The sequence below is a fragment of the Seriola lalandi genome, unplaced genomic scaffold (genome assembly GCF_002814215.2).
Source record: "Seriola lalandi dorsalis isolate HSWRI2012SDOR001 ecotype SW California unplaced genomic scaffold, Sedor1 jcf7180002055008, whole genome shotgun sequence".
In the NCBI taxonomy this organism is placed as follows: Eukaryota; Metazoa; Chordata; class Actinopteri; order Carangiformes; family Carangidae; genus Seriola; species Seriola lalandi.
This window is the reverse complement of record NW_019525551.1, coordinates 1,643,852-1,665,813: the sequence shown is the minus strand read 5'-3', so window position 1 is coordinate 1,665,813 and position 21,962 is coordinate 1,643,852. Positions and strand designations below refer to the sequence as shown.

The 21,962-nt window shown below is 40.7% G+C and overlaps 1 protein-coding gene across 2 annotated transcripts; it reads left to right on the top strand.

The window, feature by feature from the left end:
- Nucleotides 1–985: 985 nt before the first annotated feature.
- ric8a (RIC8 guanine nucleotide exchange factor A) lies at nt 986–21,481 on the top strand. 2 transcript variants are annotated; one of them, XM_023397420.1, is made up of 15 exons: nt 986–1,200; nt 6,092–6,139; nt 6,540–6,557; nt 9,314–9,527; nt 10,501–10,655; nt 10,782–10,862; nt 12,023–12,122; nt 12,392–12,579; nt 13,630–13,724; nt 13,842–13,992; nt 15,104–15,199; nt 15,290–15,434; nt 15,869–16,013; nt 17,679–17,798; nt 19,352–21,481. In XM_023397420.1, the coding sequence occupies exons 1-15, from the start codon at nt 1,105–1,107 to the stop codon at nt 19,491–19,493; spliced, it is 1,794 nt and encodes a 597-aa protein (XP_023253188.1). In that variant the 5' UTR covers nt 986–1,104; the 3' UTR covers nt 19,494–21,481. The 2 variants fall into 2 exon arrangements, with proteins under 2 accessions (XP_023253188.1, XP_023253189.1); XM_023397421.1 differs by lacking the exon at nt 6,540–6,557.
- Nucleotides 21,482–21,962: the final 481 nt, after the last annotated feature.

Sequence of the window (21,962 nt, the reverse complement as noted above, 5' to 3'; positions counted from 1 at the left end):
GTCATTCTGGCTGAGCTCCAGAGATCCTGAGTGGAGATCTTCCAGAAGAACAATCAGTTCTAAGCATCATGTCTGGTTTCCTCCAGACATGATGCTTAAAACTGGTTATTAAAATTGAGACCAAACAGTTCAGTTAGTTTAGTCTTGTTTCTCACAGTCTTAGAGTCCTTTAGGTGCTCTTTTTTTTTTTTTTTTAAACAAATTTGACTGAGGAGAGGCTTCGTATGGACATTCTGCCATAAAGCCCAGATCAGTGGAGAGCTGCAGTGATGGTTGTCCTTGTTGTGGGTTTATCAGATATTAAGCTAGCAGATAAAACAAGTGGCAAAACAAGACAGAACTTTGTACTGTATGTACTTTTGTATTGTTTTGTGTTGTTGTATTGTTTCGACAAGCAATAGTCCCTCAATTAGTCAAAAAAAAAAAAATCAAAGGTTTGTGCAACAGTAGGCTGTAACAAGCACAACATATCCGTCCCTTTCCAAAGGATGGAGACAGGTAAGTAATAAATCAGTTATTAATATTAGCTACGGTCCTGCTACCGTCACGATTCACACCAGCTGACCATGCCCACTTAGGAAACAGGAAGTGTATGCCATTTCATAGCATTGGCACAGCTTGTAATGGGTCATCTTTGTCATAAAGCATCTTTACTGTCATGTCTTTACTGTTCTTTCTTCACACGGAAACCAGAAAACAGACACGTGATTTGTGTTTACCCTCGTTCAGAGCTGCTATTCTTCTTCTTCTTCTTCTTCTTCTTCTTCTTCAGTGTAACACAAAGTGCTTTAAAGCAACATCATTATTATTATTATTAGTGTTATCCAACTAATATGCAAAATAATACAGGTATAACCTTTTTTTAAATCAGGAAATTTGTTTCGTCCGTCTTTCCCCGGGACACCTAAACGCAGCATTTAGCCTGCACAAATCCTCCCCGTTAATCGCATCTTGCCGGCTGGCAGGGATTCAGAGACATCATGCAGTCATCTGTGGGTGGTGACAAACCATAGCGTGTATATACAATCTTAGTGACAAACATACACACACACACACAGTCCTTCCCTGACGGTGGATTGAGGAGGAAGCTCCAGCAAAGGGCCAATGGCGATGAAAATTGATTTAAGTAGCATCATAGAGCAAATGCAGACGGGGGAGCAGGACGCTGCTTTGACGGCTCTGCAGAGCTACAACAAGGAGGTAAACATCAGCACGGCAGCACAAGAACGACACGTCCTCTGCCTTGAAACATGAAGTTTATTATCTACAGTAGTGTTCTGTAAATGTCTGTTTTACTGTCTTAGGATAAATAGCTTCCGTTCAAACTTTATGTCAGCTACAAGACATCTTCAGTTTAGATGATGACGCTTGTGTTATCCTGATTAGAGGAGATGTTTTCACATCAACAAATAATATTATAATCGCTGGAAAGCTTCAGATCTTCATTGCATCATCTTTGATAAAACGCTCTTAAGATATAGCAAACATATGTGACACAATTTGCCTATGTATTTCCACCAAGAGCTGAAGCTTATCCACGGAAATAAAATAAAGCTTATTGTTTCCTATCCAAGAGACACTTAACCAGTTTGGAGGCTTAATTAATTCCTGTTTTTGGCCACTCGGGGGCAGCCGAAAAAGCTGTGAACATATAGGCCTACAGTCTATGGCTGTGAACCATGTTATTATAGCAAACATGTTGCTAAGACAACAGACAGAGCAACATTAGCCTGCTGATAAATGTATATCATGTATTCACTCTCCTGTAGTTGTGGATTTGTTTTCACTTGCTCCTGCGAAAACGTCCTTTAAGCTGCTAAATGCTCCATTTGTTCACCAGCTGCTCTCTGACTGTGTGTGTGTGTGTGTGTGTGTGTGTGTGTGTGTGCTGTGTGATGCTGAGCAGCTACTGGGCAGTAGCTTTTGTAGATCTTTTTCATTACAGCTCACTGAACCGAAACAATAAACACCTCAAAGTTAAAGTTCTGCCCATAGAAGTGACTGGTTGGGGAAGCTCAAACCATTTTATACCCCAGTAGGCCTATGGATGGAAAAATCTGTGTGACATACAATGTACCAGCCAGAGTCTGCCCGACATGGAGCCTTGCATCCCTGACACACACTCAGTAACCTGATCATAATAGTTTCCAGGAAATTCCTTTTTAACAGCACTATAGTGTTTTGTCCACCCTGTGTGTACATGAAGCAGACGAGATAGTAAAGTACTAGACTGTACAGATGTGTTTAATAAACTGATAACTCACTGCGTATTAGTTATATGCTTTGTCAATTTTAATTAAGCATAGATGTTAAATATCGAAAAATTTTAATAGTAACTCAGTTGAACACAATTAATAATTAATTAATTTCACTCCAGCTAAGATTTGTTTAAGCTCCCTTGACAGACTGATGACATTAAAGGATAATTACAGGGTAACAAACTCAAGAAAGTTTGACAGGTGGTAAAGAAACCAACTGAATCAACTGTGGAAACCCTGAAAGAAAAAATACAAATAAATTTTTTTTATCCAAAAAACATAAAGCGAAGGGGGCAGTACTTTTTTTCAGCCCTGTGTCTGCAGGTCTTCTTTTCAGGCAATGCATGGCCCATCTCTATCAGCGAGGTAGGGCAAACTGTGCAGGTAAAACTCAGAGAGAAAAATTGCAAAGCACTCTCTGCACCACTTGTTGCTGCTCATTAAGCTTATACTTTGAGTGCAACGTATTGATTGAGGGAGTGTCAGATGAATATATCTAACTACCACCCTTTGGTTGCCATAGAAAAGCTTAAGCAGCTGAGCACTGCTCGTTATCAGAGGTGGGAAAGTAGCTGACCAGACATTTGCCGGACTGACCACGTATAGTTTTTGAAAACACATCTCATTTTAGTGTCACTTGTTGAAGATTGTTTTGTGTAAAATGAGCTCATCATTGCTGCTTTTTGCCGTTGGGGAAAAACAGTGACAACATCTGCTGTTCTCAGCAACTGTCAAGCACCACTGGATGTTTTTGGCCCCTCCAGCCTCAGGGGCCAGTTATGAAGACCAGGCCACAGTAGGAAAGTTGAACTTACAAAATTAGACTTGGACAAACAAAACAAACGTGAGATTTATGCTTTTATCAGTTATCACTTGTACTGTATCTGTTTTCAAACAGTATTTGAAGACTTCAGGAATGAAGACTAAATGGTAGGTTTGACAAGTGTACTTTAACTTGGCCAAGTGTGCTAAAGAGCAGCTGCTTCCCAAGCTTTCAATGCACTTGAGCTGTAAGACATGCTGCCTGCTAACCCCAGGTAAGCAGTGCTGCATGGTTCTCTCAGTCACTCAGCCTTTCGCCATGTGGGAGTTGATCTCGAAGGCAATAGGATTAGATTCCCTGATACACAAATAGAGATTCCTACAGCCCAGTCAGATCCTACTCTACTCCGAGATGAGGAGCTTAGTGCTGCAGGAGCTCGATATTCTTTATCAGTTTAGTTCTGCTGTTAGCCTGCTCTGGTTTATTCAGACCCCTGAGTGTTTCATTACGAGAATGTGATGCTTCAAAATCATTTCTTAACTGTGAAGAAACAGTCCTAGGCATATATCAAATACAAAATGAGGGAATGAATTCACTTTGAACTTCTTTCTTGCTAAAGCCGCACTAATAACAATATTCTTTTCATACCATGGCCACAGCAAATTCTTGATTCTGATTGGCTGGAAGGTATGGATTAACCTTTCACCACACATTTCACATTACGTTTCACCAGCTACAGAAATAAAGCTTTGCAGTTAGAGAGTAGTAGAGGTCAGCAGCAAATGAACAGCATGGCTAAGAACTCTTCCTTTCTCAACATCCCTTTTTCCTTTTTTTCAAACAAAATGTATTCAGTTGAATTTCCCATAATTATTTCACAATCTGAAGGGATGTATTTTAACCCATGTGTGCATTAATGTGTTGGGAGACAATCCAGTAAGTTATCTAAGTTTCAAGACAGAAAAAAAGACTAGACATATACACATACCTACATACACAAATAGGTGTCCAACCAACAGACAGACAACAAAAGTTCAATTAATTTGTTCACTCCATAAAATGTGGCTGTGACCGTCATACATAGGAAACCCATTGTGACCATAACTTAGTAAATTTATTCATTTGCAGGCAAGTAACACATGATTTTTTCAATTGTATATACTTCATTAACTATCTCTGTCTATTCCTCTATTGTGGGAGGATCAGGAAGCAACCAATGCCATGTAATGTTTTTTTTTGTTTCATGTTTGTATGTGTCAGATTGATAGTAATCAGTAAATTGTTCTTTTTTTCCCAGTTTCCAAACTTGGCTCAGCTCCTGGCTCAGCCATGTGAACCCCTTCCTGTTTAGTTTGATGTTGCCTGGCAACGCAAACAACAGATATTTTGATGCGCAGGGACTATACAACTTGTCTGGTATTCTCTCTTACATAAACAGTGGAGGAAGTAACTACATGTAGAGAAATATCTGTAACTCTACAGCTTCCCTCTTTTATCTCATTGTTTTGTTTTCAGCCATTTGATTCTAGCAGCAGCAGCAGCAGTTTTCAGTGAAAAAGATCTAATACATGAACAGCAGAACAGCAACTCAAGAAAAAGAAAAGTATAGATAGATAGATAGATAGATAGATAGATAGATAGATAGATAGATAGATAGATAGATAGATAGATACTTTATTTATACCCTAGGGGAAATTCATGTGTCCATTAGCTCATTGTTGATAATAATAATAATAATAATAATGACAGTTAATAATAGATAAACAATAATAATTATATTAGTCCACTTACTTTGGCTGAGGTGTTCTACAGCCTGATGGCAGTGGGAACAAAGGATCTCCTGAACCTCTCTGTTCTGCAGCGCAGTGACATGAGACGTTTGCTGCGGCTGTAGCTGCTTCTCTGTCCTGCCAGAATGTTGTGGAGAGGATGGTTGGTATTGTCCAAGATGGCCTCCATTTTACATTGCATGTGTCTCTCAACAACAGTCCTGAGTGAGTCCCGACAACTGGAAGATAACAGAGCTTAATACAAAATTAACTAAATGTACATACAAGTTAAGTTAACTGTTAAATAATAAACTTAACTGTGTGAAAAAAGGTCAAATTTACTACTACTGGTTTGGCTGAGGCTACAGCTATCACAGTAGAAACCTGTATAATGATGATGTGTTTTCAGCTTGTTCTGCTGCCTTTGAGTGACCAAAAAAAACAACAACAACAACAACAACAACAACAAACTGGTTTAATGTCTCCAGCTTTATTGAAAATTTTCAGTTTTAGTTTTAAATTTCTTGTAGATCAGGGTTGAAAGGGTTAATGTGTCAAGATGTCTGTTCTATCAGAATTGGATGGTGGATATGGTTATTGACTGTGAATAGGAGATGGTTTGTGAAGGCAGTCGTCAGTGTCAAAATGAGAAATCTTGTATAGCCAACCATCCACCTCACCCTCTTCCAGCTCATGCTGCTTCCATCTGTTGCTTCTGAAGGAAAAGTCATTATTAGCTCAGCTGTAAGAGCTTGTCAGGAACTTGTAAACATAGATCTTGTTTGTATAAATGATGAAACAAGACTAGATATAAACCTAGTTCATTTCTGGACCCTGTATTGGTCACCCACCCACAATAGTCCAGGGCAGAATTTCTACCCCAATCCAACCATGTGCCTTGTTCTTTGACACATGGGGGATGGGATATTCATACATTTGAATAATCAATTGAAATGAGGTCAAAATTTACCAACAGCATACATAAAAGGAATAGTTGTCACATTTCTGATTTTATTATTTACACTGTAGACTGTCCCATAGTTGGACCGGTCATTTTGATCCTTCCAAAAATGAAAACAATTTTTGATTGTGTCAAACTAACATTTCTGCTTGCTTGTTTATGGCTACTTTTTCTATGCTTGATGCTTTATGCTTTCTCCTTCTTCTGCCTTTCCCTCTCTTCCTCTTCCTTTTATTCTCTTCCTCTGGTCTCATTTCTTTTTCTGCCCCTTCCTCTTTTCACTTGTCTTCTTTACCTCACACTTTCCTTTGTGTGTGCCTTCTCCTTTTATCTCCTTCAGATGAACCAGTGCTTTACATTCAGCAGAGAAGAAGAGCGGGACAGAGAGGTATTCCTAACATTTCCCACCATACACTGACTCCTGTATGTCTGCTTGCTGCTGGTCAATGGAAAAATATCAATTCTCTTAATGGTTACTTACATTCTGGTAGGTCAGGACAGAGAAGATTTAAAGCAAATCTTTAGAGCTTTGACATACACTGTTTTTATTTTAACAATATTTTGAAGAAAATGTCAAATTTGAAGTTCATAACGTATTTATCTATAAATCTATCTTATTTATAAGTGAAAGAAAAAACTCCAAAAACATGCAAGTACATTGACTGTACATTAACACGCAAGTCACCAGAGAAAGAACACATGGAAATTTACTTCTAGCCTTTTCTAACACTCTCTCACCTTCTCCGTATCATCTGTCTCTCCCTGTGTGTGCATGCCTGGTGCTTTAGGAAGGGAAGTTACAAAAGGTATGGATAAGAAATGAACAACATGTTACTCTTCTCACAGTTTATCTACACCTTCTGTCAGATCTCCTCTGTTTGTTAACTCCCTACAACCAAAAACGAGAAGGTGGATGGGGTCCTGATGAAAGGGATTTATAACAGAATGTAAATCATGGAAGAGAAATTAAAATGTCAGTGAGGATGCTATTGGTCTTGAACTGACATTAGGTGATTTATCTGTCTAGGAATTGCAGAATTGTTTTTCTGTATGTTCAAACTATGTCAAAGGTGACAGAACATCTAGTACAACCAGCAACTCAGTGGAGGTGTGTAGAAAGAGATGGAGAAATCAGGGAGGGAAGAGACAACTAGAATGGAAGGTGTGGCGAATGAATGACTGACTCTGCATTTCTCAAGACTGGTTATTTTGGATGAGGCCTAAAGATGGCGTCAGTATCTTGAAGATGAAATGTACAGTGCGTTGTAGAATGCGTTCATTGTCTTCTTAAGATGTTCCTTTTCTTCATTTTAATAGCTCTATCACCAAACTAAATCCAAGATAAACTGTTTGTCAGTAGAAGTATTGGATCAGTTTGTTTCCCTGTTAATCAGTTCAGAAGTTCAATAAAAATTACACATCAAATACAAATCAGGTAAGAGCACCTTGTGGCAACCACAAGCAACAACAGAGTGGAAGCTAATGGAGCTAAAATAAAGAATACTTTTTATCATAGAACATTACGCATGGATGAGATGAAGTGAGTTACTGTATTTTGATCATATCATAGCAGTGTTATACAACACACAATATGCCATAAGTGATGCTCCAACCTTTTGTAAGCTGTGTTGTTATGTTCCACCTGACTTATCCCCACATCTAAGTGTCCTCTCAGCTCACTCTGCTTGTGCGTAACAGGCACATACTGCATCTGCTTATGTAGGTGCATATTATTCTCTTGATAATGTGTGATTAAAACACCAGTGGAATACTGAGCCACTGCCTTCAGACCAGGGTTTTGTTTGTCAATCACTTTCTGCTGTCTCAAGATACCAAAGCACCTCATTTTAAGACCAACACGCCCATGGGTGCTCAGACGGGCGCAAGTGTATCTGCTGTTTAAACAATGTGGGAGCTTGACAGGAAAATGACTGTCACTCTGAAACTGGCAAAAACACTTGTGTTGCACTTTGCGCTGGTTGTAAGATAGAACCCTGAGTCTCAATATATTTTCAGTTTTGATGAAAATCGACCTCTGAACTGATTAAGGTGAACCACTGCTGGTCCAGAGCATTAACACTGAAACACATTTAGCACATCTGTCACTGCCTTTGAAATTATGTATAAATATCTCTGAACAAAACAGAGCTAAAAGTGTTCCTATAGCCAATAATCTAATACTTCTTCATTTTACAACTTTATTATTATGGATCCTGGGATAAATTCTCCACCTCTGGTGAAGTGCAGTGCACAGCTGCTTGGCTTGTTTACAAGGAAGCATCCCATCCACTGCATGGGAAAACAGAAAGACAAGTTATTTCAGAGTTAGGGTTGAGCATATAAGGTGCAGCCTGTGTGCCTTTGCGTGCCTTCATTATCCAACGGACGTGCACACACTGAGTGTTCACCTGCACTCAGACTGGACGAAGATATTATGCAAGACAGCTTAGCAGACGCATTTATCAGAGCCGGTCTTAGCTGCCTGCATCGGGCCACTTCGTCAGCCAGAAGGCATAAGTGACTTGAACTGTTCTGTTAGACAGGGTCACTACTGCTTTTACAAAACAGAAAGATTCACAAAATTCTCAGTGAAACCACTCCCTCGTAAAGAGCATCTTAGCTATGTAAAATATTTAATATACATAAAATAAAAAAGCAGCTTAGATCCAGCTTTCTACATATCGTATGAATAAAACTGCTGTTCCCTCTCTCTTACATTTGGCAGTGTAGTTGAAATCATTCATTCATTCATTTTCTACCGCTCATCCTCTAGTAGGGTCCCAGCATCTTTTCGGGCGAGAGGCGGGGTACACCCTGGACAGGTCGCCAGTCCATCGCAGGGCAAACACATAGAGACAGACAACCATTCACACTCACAGCCACACCGATGGTCAATTTAGATTCTCCAATTAGCGTAGTCCCCATTTTGCATGTCTTTGGACTGTGGGAGGAAGCCGGAGTACCCGGAGAGAACCCACACAGGCACGGGGTGAACATGCAAACTCCACACAGAAAGATCCCGCGTCCGAGCCGGGACTCGAACCCGGCACCTTCTTGCTGTGAGGCGACGGCGCTAACCACTGCCCCACTGCGCCGCCATGTAGTTGAAATATTGTTCACTATTTAAAATAGCTGGTAAAATCTACTCAGCAATCAAAGCTGTGACCTGGTTCATTTGCGATTCATAATCCTCCAAAGTCAAACCATGAATTCCACCTGCAGGTACACTTATATATGTATTAAGCTGAGCTGAATGCTAAATATGAACATCCCTGTGTTTCTATCATTTAACACTGCATTAAAAAGTGAACTCTAGTCTGAGACCGCCTTTCCCTTTTGACCCCACTGAGTTTCACTCAGCAATGTGAGTATAGATTTTGACTTTCATTTTCTTTCTGAATCTGTAACCTTAAAAAACGTTCAGAGGGGATTTCAGATAGATGGTCAAAGTAAGATATTTCAACGCTATAATTTTAATGGTATTTACACTGAATGGCTTTTGTGGCCATTCTTTGCTTCCATAACTATAAATCTGATTTGATATATCTGTTGTGTGACACAGCATCTGGGTGAGCTGGTGCTCGGTTTCCTGAATAGGGAGTTGCAGCCTTCCTGTCTGCTGGCATGTCTAGAAACAGTTCGCATCCTGTCCAGAGACAAAAATTGCCTGGACCCCTTCATCAACCGCTCTGCCATGTCCACTCTCGCCCGCTATGCTGGCATCGCTGTGGCCAGTACTGCCACACCTGCCCACAATAAGCCAGAGGAGGGCCAAGGTAATTCCTGTCAACCATTTTCGTTTTGCCACATTTGAAGTTTTAACCTGGTGTTTCTATTTTGTTCCCCTGACACTTGAAGAAATAAAATCACATTAATGCACCAGTCCTATTGGTTTTTGCATTGTCTTTCACATGCATGCTGCTTGCAGAGATTGTATTTAGAGATGTTATAAATGATTAAAAAAGATTGCAATCCTTATTAAACAGTTGAAATAAAATATATTTGGAAGACTGGCTTTAGGTTGAATATATTCTTGAATTTTTCAATTTCTGAATTGCAAATATGTAATTTTATACAATTTTCAACTTGGCATAGAGGGAAAGAGTATATTTTTTACACTTCAAATCTTTTATACGGTGGCCCTGAGCGCTCATAGCACTGCATCTTAAGAAAACACATGCAAACAGACAAAACAACCCTGACACTTTGCTGCATATCATCCCTCTCTCACTGTCTCTATTGAAATAAAGGGAAAAAAAATAACTGTGATGAACACCCATGTTGTTCAATGCTTTTGATTTCAAAAACCACAAAATATTGAACGACAGGTTCATCACTTTTTAGTATCCCCTGGAAACACTTGTGTTGTGTTGTAAGTAGTATTTACAGCTCATGTGTTGTCAAATTGATGAAGATGTTTTCTGGAGTTTTGTGTGTTCTGTCTGTTTGCATGTGTTTTCTGAAGCTTCAGTGCATTGAGCTGAGGGCCCACCGTTCCTCTGCATCGATTGTATGTTTTGGCTTTTTGTTTTATATGTTGCTCACATCTCTTGCTGATTTGTCTAGAAGATGTTACACAGGTTTTAAAGTGTGATTTATGTGTGGGACAGTACAACTAATACCCACTCTTCTACCAGCAGCTGGGTTTATCTTCTGTCCTCAGGTCTTCACATGAACCTTTTAACCTTAAAGCAGTCTAATTATAGGTTGAACGTGCTACTTGACTTTGATCATGATTTCTGATCCTAGTGGAGGGTGAGGGGGGAGAAGGCGAAGATGTAGAAGATGTATCCAGTGAGTTGGTGAAAGAAGCCTCCCCTCCTTCAGAAAACCCTGACCAGGAAGTGATTGTCGAGGCTCTCAAGTCCATTTGTAACATCCTGCTACACAACGAGACAGGACAGGTCAGTCTGTTCTCTTTCTACCTCCATTTAGATGTAATCCTCAGATTATGTTGATGCTTAATATAGCATTTATCTATGGATGGATGGATGGATGGATGGATGGATGGATGGATGGATGGATGGCAGGTGGTAGCTGCAGACCTGCAACTGATAAAGGGTGTGGCAGAGAGGCTGAAGCAGTGTCATGATCCCACCTGGAACCATGAGGTATGGACATTGTCGCCTCAAAGCAAGAGGTGATGGTGGGTTGTTTCCATGTGTTTTTAGTGTGTTTGCATGTTTCCCACTATTGTTTCTTTGAACTGTAAGGTTAGGGTTAGCCTTCATGGGTCCGATTTTTAACCACGGCCACAAACTTTTCTCTGCCTCCATGCTGGTAGCAGCTGTGGATGGAGACATTATGTTACTGGGTTGTCAGTCCATCCGCCCCATTCTTGTGAATGCAACACCTCAGTACCACCACTTGGAGGGGGAATTTCAAATTTGGCACTTGGACAATGATTGGACTGATTAGAATTTGGTGGTCTAAGGTCAAAGTCACTTTGACCTCACAAAACATTTGTTTTTGGCCATAACTCAAGAATTCATACTCTAATTATGACACAATGCAACACAAATGTCTAATGATGAAGTGATGGTATTTTGCTTCCAAAAAGTCAAAGGTCAGCTTCACTGTGACATCATAATGTTCTGCTAAAACCCTTTTCTGGCCATTATTCATCACTGTAACTCAGGGGCAGAAGTAACCATATTTCACATTTGGTTGGTGGTTGATTTTAGTGGCTGTGGTGATTGTGTAGATCACTCACTTCTGCCGGGCTGAAGATGTGTGTGAAGTATCCACGTTTATTAGAATTTGTAACTTCTTTGCAGCAACAATCATATTTGAAGCATCATCTACTGTCATGGCAGACAAGAACAACAAAGCCTAACAAAGTCAAGTCAAATTTTATTTATATATATCCTTATATCACAAATCCACAATACACTTAATACATTTTATTAAATCCCTTCAAAGTCTTCACTACATACAGTATATTATGAATCAGTCATGGATGTAAGCTGCAGCCTAATTGGTTGGCAGAGACAAGGCAGTAATTCCAGTTTTGAGCCAAACCTATCAATACCTTCATACATGTCTCAGCCCACAGCAGCTGAACAAGACTTATCCTGAAATAAATCAACAGCTATAAAACAGGAAGTAGCCAATCAAAGAATAACTATAAACACAGACTGACCAGGCATGGATGCCTGCTGTTGCTACTTTACAGTTTTTGATTCTCTGTGCAGCAGATACCTTCCAGCTATCTAGCCCCACTCTGAAGATCGACTGCGATAGTCTCCATGTGTCTGCTCTCTCTGTCCAGGTGCGTTTCTTTGACTTGCGCCTCACCTTCCTGCTGACTGCCCTGAGAGTGGATGTCAGGGCACAGCTGGCTCAGGAGCTTCACGGCATCAGTCTGCTAGGTGACTGCTAACCAGTGTAACAATGACACTTCTCTCTGTAACCACTGACCCGGTTAACCAACATCAGTTTCTAGGTTACCGGTCCGGAAGGTAACCGCCCAGGTCACCAACGTGTGTAACACCGAGGATGTTCTGATAAATCTATAACAATATAACAAGACATATGAAAAAAGTTCAAACATCATTTGACAATCTTTTACAAGAAGTAAAGGATTTTGTGAATGGTACAAAGAGCTTTAGTTGGTAACTTCCTGTCCTGTGTGTTTTAGGCAACCAGTTGGATGCCACTCTGGGTCTGTGTTGGCCAGATACATTGGAGACGGCCAGGGCAGGGGTAGAGGACGTCCCACCTGAAGACCTGCCCCCACTGAGTCGGCAACAGACAGAGCGAGCCATGGAAATACTGAAAATATTGTTCAATATCACGTTTGACACGACAAGGCGTAAGGTTGATGAGGTAGTGAAGAAAATTACACCTTATATAATCTAATCATTTTAGCCACGTTATCATTGTTATACTAATAATTCTGAATTATGGTTTTAAAAGTCATTGATTATAATAACTGTTAAATAACTGCTAAATTATTTATTTAAGAAACACGTTTCTGTGTGCATCAACTTGTCACTGTCTGATTTCCCTCGGTGGCCGTTAACTCTCTAGAAAAGCAGCAATCACTCCTTGGGTTTGCAGATCCAGGCTACTGTACCTTGATTAGTTCTTCTGTCTGTACGTGATGCATTTGGGCAGCTCTGTGAGACCTCCCCTCTTTGAGCTAAATGTGATTGGTTTTGTAGCTACTTGGTCAAGGAGGATTCCTCCTCCAGTTATTTAGAGGATCACCAAAGTTATTACAATTTATATTGAGGGGGACATGAACTAAGTTTTATGCCAATCCATCAAACAGATTTTGAGATTTTTCATGGGACACATGAAAACTCAGACCTGCTGTGAGAGGAGACAGAATTCAATCCATACTCTGGAGACCTTTAATATTTTACCAAATATCATTGCAATCCATCCAGTAGTTCTTGAGACATTTCATACCAAACCAAAAATGTTAACCTCGAGGTGACACTAGATGAATAGTCAGGGGAATAATAAAGTCCCTGTTGTTCCTCCCACTTGAGACCATCAGTCTGGTCCAAAGCTGGTTGACTGACTTACTGACAGAAGAAGATCAAATGGCCACAGTTACAGTCACAGGAGCACTTGTAATACGTTACTGTCCAATCCTTACATATATTAAATATGAAATCAATCATGTTAATGATCTTGCTGTGTCTGTGCTGAACATGCCAGAAATGTTGATGCTGTCCTTTGGAAGATGTGAGATATGAAACATTTCCTTGTTTCAGTGTCAGAGAACAACACAACATTAGTCAGGTTCCTCTGCCTGTTACACAAGCAAAAGCAAAATCTACAGTACAGACATACATTTGCAGTGATAAGGTTTCTATTCAGAACACCTTAACAATATGTGTGTATCTGTAACGTCTGTGTGTGAAGGAAGAGGCAGCAGAATACAGACGTCTGGGAGCCATACTGAGACACTGTCTGATGAGCCATGCAGATGGAGAGGAGCGGACTGAGGAGTTCCACAGGTAGGACAACACACACTTTACTTCTATCATCCTTTTCTCTGTTGATTGATTACTTGAATCACAATCATGGCTCTTCCTTGACACTGTCCCACTAACCCCTCCCCTTCCTTTTCTCAGCCATACTGTTAACTTGCTGGGTAACCTCCCTCTGCCATGTTTGGATGTACTGTTGATGCCCAAGGTGCAACAAGGCTCCATCGAATACATGGGGGTCAACATGGATGCTGTCAACATGCTGCTGGAATTCATGGAGAAAAGACTTGACCGGGTGAGACAAGTCATTACTTCCACTATGATGTATGACCTGAGGTACATGAATTATAATATGCTACAATAATATTATAAATATACTTTTTTGTTCTGGTTTGTTACAAGTTAGGTATTGTGTCATATAATTTTGGTTAAAGCTATAATATCTATGTTCTAGAATAAAGCTTGCTACCTCATCTCCTACTTCCTGAAGAAATGTGGATCAGGCCTTGAGCCCCGCCCACCACCTGCTTGCTCCAGGTGGACAGGTGAAAGAGCAGAGAGTATCAAGATGGTTAGAGGAGGAAACATCAGAGAGACTCAGCCACATGTTTGAGCCTCAGTCAGACCCAGACTCAGATGAGGAGTCTGAGACCAGAACCAGAGACTAGCGGACGGATCAGAGCGGTTAGCGCAGTTAGCATCTTTTATTTTTTTATGTTGTTTGCTAGCTTGTAACTGGCAGTGGCTGACACAGTGTTAGTGGTTGTGCTAATGCTAACTCTCTCTCTCTCTGTACTGACAAGGTTTCAGGTTTATTTAGCCCCGCCCCCCCGTCCCCACAAGTTGACAGGATTGGTTCCTTAGGTTTGTGACATATGAAACCCTGGCTGTCTGAATCTGTGTTTATGAGACTGTCATTGTTTCCCTGCAGTTCAAGGTGGAAACACTCAGTCATGGTGTTGATGATTGTTTCACTCATCATATGTCTTGTATTATATAAAGACATGTGGATGTTAATGAGGTTAAACACTGGAGTTTCATCAGAGGGGCTTAAGATATGTTTTGTAGTATATTTTAACCAAAAAATATTACAAAAAATTACATACTGTAGCATTTAATTTTTTAGTTAGTTAGACTTAGACTCAATGAAATCTGGCCAGACAAGAAACACTAGTGATCGGTTTGTATCCAGCAGGTTTATCACAGGCCAACTTCTGCTTCAACTCTGACCTTACAGTAGTTGTGTACACACACTTCTCAAGGGGTAAAATGAGCAGCTGCCCCATGGCCCCAGATCTCTCGAGGGTGGGTCATCAGTGTTTTATATTGAGGTGTTATTTGCTGTTGTAGTCCAACTGATTGTATTTGTTATGAAATTATAAAAATATGCTTGTAATTTTAATAAGGGACATAAGCTGAAGGAGACCCTTCTCCCATCACTGAACTTGCTGACTGAGAGTGGACGCATCCACCGAGAAACCAGGAAGTTCCTCAGGTCAAAGGTCAGTACTGGGCTGAGGCAAATAAAATTCATGATCAAGAGATTTATTATGAGCACTGTTGGTGTTTTGATGGCTCAGGTATGTGTTTAGGTTCTGCCCCCGCTGCGTGATGTGAAGAACAGACCAGAGGTGGGCAGTTCCCTTAGGAACAAACTAGTCCGCCTCATGACACACATCGACACTGACGTCAAGGACTGTGCTGCCGAATTCCTCTATGTTCTTTGCAAAGAAAGTGGTATGAAACATTTTTTTTTATCATTCCTGCTGATTTTTATGTGACTGACTTTAAGTCCATGACTCACAGTGATATTGACTATCTTGACTGATCAATCGTGCAGTTAGCTATGGTTGAACAAATATGTGATATGATTTAAACCCCATTCCAATGCAATTAAAATCACCCCCCTCCTGTAGAGAAATACATCTTGTCAAATCCAGGAGCTTTAGTGACCCCAGAGAGATGAAAATGTAACAAACAGCTATAAAGATTTGATTTTGATATGGACAGTGTCCTTATCTATGAGCACAGCTGTTCACTGATAACTGTTGGTACAGCTTGAACTATCACTTCAAGATTCAGTTGAGCCTGAACTGGATTAAGTTGTGGCTTTTGTTGGATTGGTTCTGTTGACTTGCTGCCATATTAACAGTAATATGTTTTCTATCCAGTTTCAAGGTTCATTAAGTATACTGGATACGGTAACGCTGCAGGTCTGCTGGCTGCTAGAGGACTGCTGAGGGGGGGCAGAGACTCCGGGATCTACTCTGAAGATGAGGACTCGGAGACCGAGGAGTACAGAGAAGCCAAGGCTCAGTCAGTACCACACTGTGTCTGATGTAGTGTTTTTTACTGCACCTTTTCCAAAAAATGATATCTGGTAGTTTTCTAATGAACTTAGCAGATCTGTGTAGTTCTTGAGTCTTGTCTATGTTTAACCAATAATCCGTCCATATCCTGCTGGCCATGTGAGTCCTGTTCATGGTGGCAGCAGGCCATGCAGGGTAGCTGAGACATCCTCCAGCTCTTAATCCCAAGGTATTCCCAGACCAGGTGGGATATACTGTATAACCCCACCAGCATGTTCGGGGTCTGCCCCAGAGTCTCCACCTGCAATACCACCAAAGGAAGGCATCAGGGAGGCATCTGATGAGAGGCCTGAACCAGCTCAACTGACTCCGTTTAACACAAAGGAGCAGCAGTTCTACTCTTAGCTCCTTATCTGTCTCCTAAGCCTTGCTTATATTGGCTTGCGGATGCATACACAGACAGCTACAGACATTACAGACCCGTAGTTGTTTTCATTTATACTCTGCATGGAGGGCGCGTTCCGTACATGTGCAGTACATCGTCGTCTACATAGTCTGCACATGTGCACAAAATGGCAACATTCATGCAAGACGAAGAAGAGCTGAGAACCTCCTCACACAGCCTCTCTTCAAACTCAGCGTCCATGTTTGTTTTCCAGCTCATGTGCAGCGGGTACCTTTGTAGCCGTGTGGACGTACCACACTGGTGGGTACGTCAGACGTCTAACACATAAAGACATAGCTTTTAGTCCGTACAAGGACTGAATGAACAGCTCCGGCACTGAAGACTTGCTTGGTTTCCTCCCATAAGATACCTGGAGAGACGTAGTCATAAGTCTTCTCCAAGTCCCCAAAGCACATGTCGATTGGGTGGACATGTCCCTGCAAGAAGGAACAGCTGTTACTAATGTTTTGTAACCAGGATGAAATCTGCATTGTTCCTCCTGAGTGGTTGGTTGGTTGAGAGCTCTCTCAGGGCAGCTGAGCAGTTTAACATCCTGGTAATTGGATCACAACTGTGACCAAACAAGCCACAGTCCGTCTGACTTCTTAATACCTGTCAACAGTTTCAAGAGTCACCTGGACTAACCAAGCTCCAAAAGATTACCGCTTTGCTTCCAGAGTGTGTATGGCCCTCTGGGCACCAGTGAATAGTCCAATCAGATTCAATGTAGTCAAGCTTCCTGAGGATTCAGGAAAAATTCCTGGGGAGGTGTGAGCTGAAGATTTTGCAAACAGAACCTCACGGCTGGGTTTACCTGGTCTTTCTGTCAGCTTGGGGTTGCAGGTCTGATGATACAACAGCAGAACACTTAGCAGCTTGAAAATAGTGTTTATTGTGGATAATTCCAATGAAAACAGCATGCTGGTTCAGATCAGGTAACCCATTCCTTCCAGTTACCCCACCGCAGGTTTCTCTATCATTGCCTATATGGTAAATAGTAAGTGGACTGTACTTATATAGAGCTTTTCTTAGTCTTAACAGAGGAAGCCACATCCCTCCTCTCCAGTCACATGTTGAGCTACACAGTTTGTACACAGTTTTGTAGTGACAACACAGCTGGGTTAAGAGAAGAGACAACACTAAATGAATTAATTTAGAAACTAAAGATTATTTAGAGCTTTTAATTTTGAAAGATGTTGCTGTTTTCTGTTTCTCTTTTGTCTCCAGTATAAACCCAATAACAGGAGTGGTAGAGGAGGAGCAGCCTAATCCCATGGAGGGAATGACGGAGGAGCAGAAAGAATATGAAGCTATGAAGTTGGTCCGCATGTTTGACAAACTGTCCAGGTTAATGAAAACGCAACACACACAAACACACACATGTGACATGTGACATGTGCACTGGTTTGAAGTGATCCACAGTACATTCTGTTGTCATCTGTAATTCATTTTAAAATTGTTGTTGTTCACAATAGAAAGCTTTATACCAAGTACATTAAAGTATAAAGTACAGTATACATCAAAACTTAGAACGCTTCTTCATTTAAATACATGTCTGTGAAGTCAATATTGAGCCTATGACTCACTGATGAAACTATAGCAATATTTCTATATTTGTTGTATTATGAAGTGGGTGTGTCACAACGTTCCTGAAGAATGCTGAATTAAGTTGTTGCTCACGCAAACCGAACAATTCCTACTGCTGCAGCTTCACATTCAAAAAATACAAGACTTTTATTACGGAGTCACAGGAAATGCAGCATGTTTGTCAGTGATTGTAGCACTCATTCGATCATTCATCAAAAATGCATCAACAAAACAAGACAGCAGTGATTTTTGTAATTTTCTGACAGTGGATAAGTTTGAAATGTTGCAGGGAGTAAAGAAGAAGAAGGTGTAGCCACAGTGAAGAGCCACAGGCCACGGCTAACACAATGATTGCACAGGGCCGACAGTGAAACATGGAGGTGGAAGCTGCCTGAGAGCAGAAGGTGTACGGGAGATGACATTTATAGGTGGCACTATCAATGCAAATTTGTCTCAAGAAGCAGGAGAGGGATTTTCCAACATGACAATGGTCCCAAACACATTGTAAAAAAAAATCACACAAGAGTTTTAAAAGAAGAACTAGAAATTCCCTCTTGTGGTTGTTTCTTCCACCAACCAACCAACCAATTTACAGGAAATATGATCACCATCTCCTTCCTGAGTTACAGTGCACCAAGTGTTTTTACAGAACATTGTGATGTCACAGTGAAGTTGACCTTTGACCTTTTGGATATAAAATGTCATCACTTCAAAACAAAAACATGTTTTGAGGTAACGGTGACCTTGACCTTTGACCTTTGACCACCAAATTCTAATTAGTTCATCCTTGAGTTCAAATTAATGTTTGTGCCAAATTTGAAGAAGTTCCCTCAAAGTGTTACTGAGATATCATGTCCGGATGACTGACCTGAAAACATAACGCCCCTGGCTCTGACTGCCGCTGGCAAGGAGAGTGGAGGGTGGAGAACATCAAAGATGTAAAATTAACTGTCTTTTGCCAGACCTTTTAATTATAGTTTAATTAGTCAAACGTTTCAGATGAGTCGGCTTCATTCTTCTTGGGCTGTAGTTTAAAAACAAACTGTATTAAACGAACAGGAATTATAATTACATAACATTTTAGTGACGTTGACCAGGGCTACTAAATAAATGAGGATTTGATTTATGTAAAGAGGAAAATATATTTATTTTAGTATTTTGTGTATTTATCCATGTTTTATAACTTCAATTAGAAAGAATAAACAGACAAGACTGAGAGTCATTTACTCCAGTGTTTTCAGTAGTTTATCACTCTCAGTGCTGCAGGCTCATTCAACATCCACTCACTGCATTTTAACCATCTCTCTCTGCAGGACCAATGTGATTCAGCCCATGCAACTCGGTATGGACGGGAAGATGAGAGAGTTGACTCCGGAGGATATGTGTAAACTGACCCACAATCCTTTGTTCCAGCAAGAGGAGCCAGTGAACTCAGACAGTGAAAATGATGCTTAAACACAGACGCTTAAAGGCAGAGACAGATGTAAACCCTGTGACAGTCATGTCTCATTATTCAAAATATTCACCGGCCCTAGGGTCCAGCCTGTTCCTGTTTGTTTGTTCTGATGGGGGGTGTGGACAGGTGGGATTAGATTAGTCAGTGTGAACACACATGGGAGACAGTTTGAAGGACCATATCACTGGCTTTAAATGTCTATATGTTCCTGTCCACAACAAATCAACAGTGTTTTATTGCTGACCATTTTCCAAAGAGTAACACTAGTTTTCTTCCTCCCACACATCCGTTTCAGTCCATTTCAGTCCAGTATGGAGACCGTGTGAAGGTAAACCTTAAAATGGATACTTGGACTGAAAAAGAAATATCTTTCATTCACCAGAGCATCAAAGCTGCATAAAAAGCAACATTTCCAGTGAGCTTGGCTGTAGAATTGACCCTTTAAGGATGGTTTCACGTAGGTCTGGACGGTCAAGATGTGACATTGTTCCTCAGTCAACTCAAACAATCAACAATCTCAAGAGGCTCCTTCTTTTGATTTACAGCAGCTGCACTCAGGGGGCAGTGCATGTCCAAAGGTGGTTTGAGGAAATTCTGGTACCTTAGACTTAACATGCTTGGATCTTAAAACTGATGCACTCCCTGGGATTGACTGATCGCTCAAATTCCAAAATTTGCATCCAGCTTACTGTTTTGAAGCTCAACAAACACGTACAAGAGATCATATGAATATATGACATCAATTTTGTAATTTCTTTCATGAAAAAGGTTCAGGTAGAACAGGCGACTCCCAAATCTCAGATACCGGGATGCTCCCTGAACACACCACCAGAGAGACTTCAAAACAGTCTTTGCTTACAGCGCCATCACCACATGACCACAACATTACTTCTGACAAAAGTTAATAAGCTACACAGTTTGCAGCCACTTTAATTTCTATACTATGATGAACTTGAACCTAATGGCTGGAGAATCAGTCAGATCTGCTTTCGAAAATGGTCAACAATCCTGATGTGATCTGTTGATGCTAAAGTATGAAGAAAGCATCAGTGTGGCCCTTAAATCATGCTCCTGTCTAGACAACAACACATGTCTCTGTTCAAGTGTGTGTGTGCCTGAGCTCCGTGTGTGTGTGTGCACACGTCATCTTTCTCTCAGAGCCTGGACCTCAAACGCTTCACAGAGGTGGTATATGTCTATGCTGGTCATGGTTATTTATTTCTGTAGGTCTTTATTACCAGCATGTCAATCATCAGACAGTCGCAGTGTGACATGACGCCACGCAGAAACACAAACTACAAACACAACTCTCTGGGCTCCGCCTGTGACCCGACACCGCTAACAACATATTATCCCAGTGGTTTGGATTTGATTTGCTGAGGTTGTGAGGTCGTCGCCTTTGAGGTTTCTGCCACCACCTCAGGTCACACAGGTGAATGTAATCTGGACCGTAGTCAGTAAAGTCTTGAAAATGTCTTCCCACCAACAACATCCCAGTTACTGATCCTCAGGATAATCCACAGGCCTCTTGTTTGCATTGAGAACTATTCACAGCACAGTGGGTACTTGTCTGCGTCTTTATTTGAAGTTGAGCTTTTTAGGATCATTTTGCTGGAGCTTTTCATGGTCAGGTGATGTGTCATTTCTACTTTTCATGAGAGCAGAAGAAAAGGTATGAAAGCTAGCCAAAGTGATGTTGTTCAGTTTGCAGCAATAGACTCAGCTGTATTTTTAAGAAGAAAAAAAAAAGATGAATTTTAGATGCCTGCTGTTTTTCATGAAGCTCTTCAGATGTTTTATTTTTAGATGTGAAATGTGAAACTGCAGACACATAGGTTACAACTTTAGACTGGAGATTCAATATTCTAATATGCAAAGAAAGAGTCTATAATCTGACACATATTCTATATTAAATGTGTTGATATTGTTATTGTATAGCTGAAAACTATCATGGACTACATATACATTAAATGTGTTTAAATGACAAGTTGTCGTGTTTATGATGCTGTTGTGGTGATTCTACGTGAAAAAGCAAAGCACTGCACCATCAACACTCTATCAGTGTGTTTGAAGTGTACATCTGTTAGAATCATTCAGCTCACACTTCACAGAGAGGTCACATATTAAGGACCGTACCATTTTGATCCCTATGAAACTTGTCCTTTTAATTTGTCTACAATTACTTTCTGGAGATATTCTGTAGCCATTTACCAACAGTTTACCCACAGTTTGTGCAATAACTTCCACTTCCACATGGTTTGAAGTGGATAATACAGTTTTAAATGTGAACTGTCTCATGTTGATGTCGCCTCGTGGTTTTCCTCCGGCCTCAGATCTGCAGTGGCCCTGAACAAACACAATAAAAAACAGAACACACAACACAACAGCAATCCATCAGCAAAACACAAATGCAGCAACACATCAGAAAAATCCAACAACTAATGTTCAGGAAACGCAACAGCATTAAA

Coding starts and splice junctions, on each gene's coding strand:
- ric8a (XM_023397420.1), top strand. CDS start 1,105: ATGGCGATGAAAATTGATTTAAGTAGCATCATAGAGCAAATGCAGACG. Junction 10,863..12,022: donor ATCCCACCTGGAACCATGAG/GTATGGACATTG, acceptor CTCTCTGTCCAG/GTGCGTTTCTTTGACTTGCG. Junction 15,435..15,868: donor TGTTCTTTGCAAAGAAAGTG/GTATGAAACATT, acceptor TTTTCTATCCAG/TTTCAAGGTTCATTAAGTAT.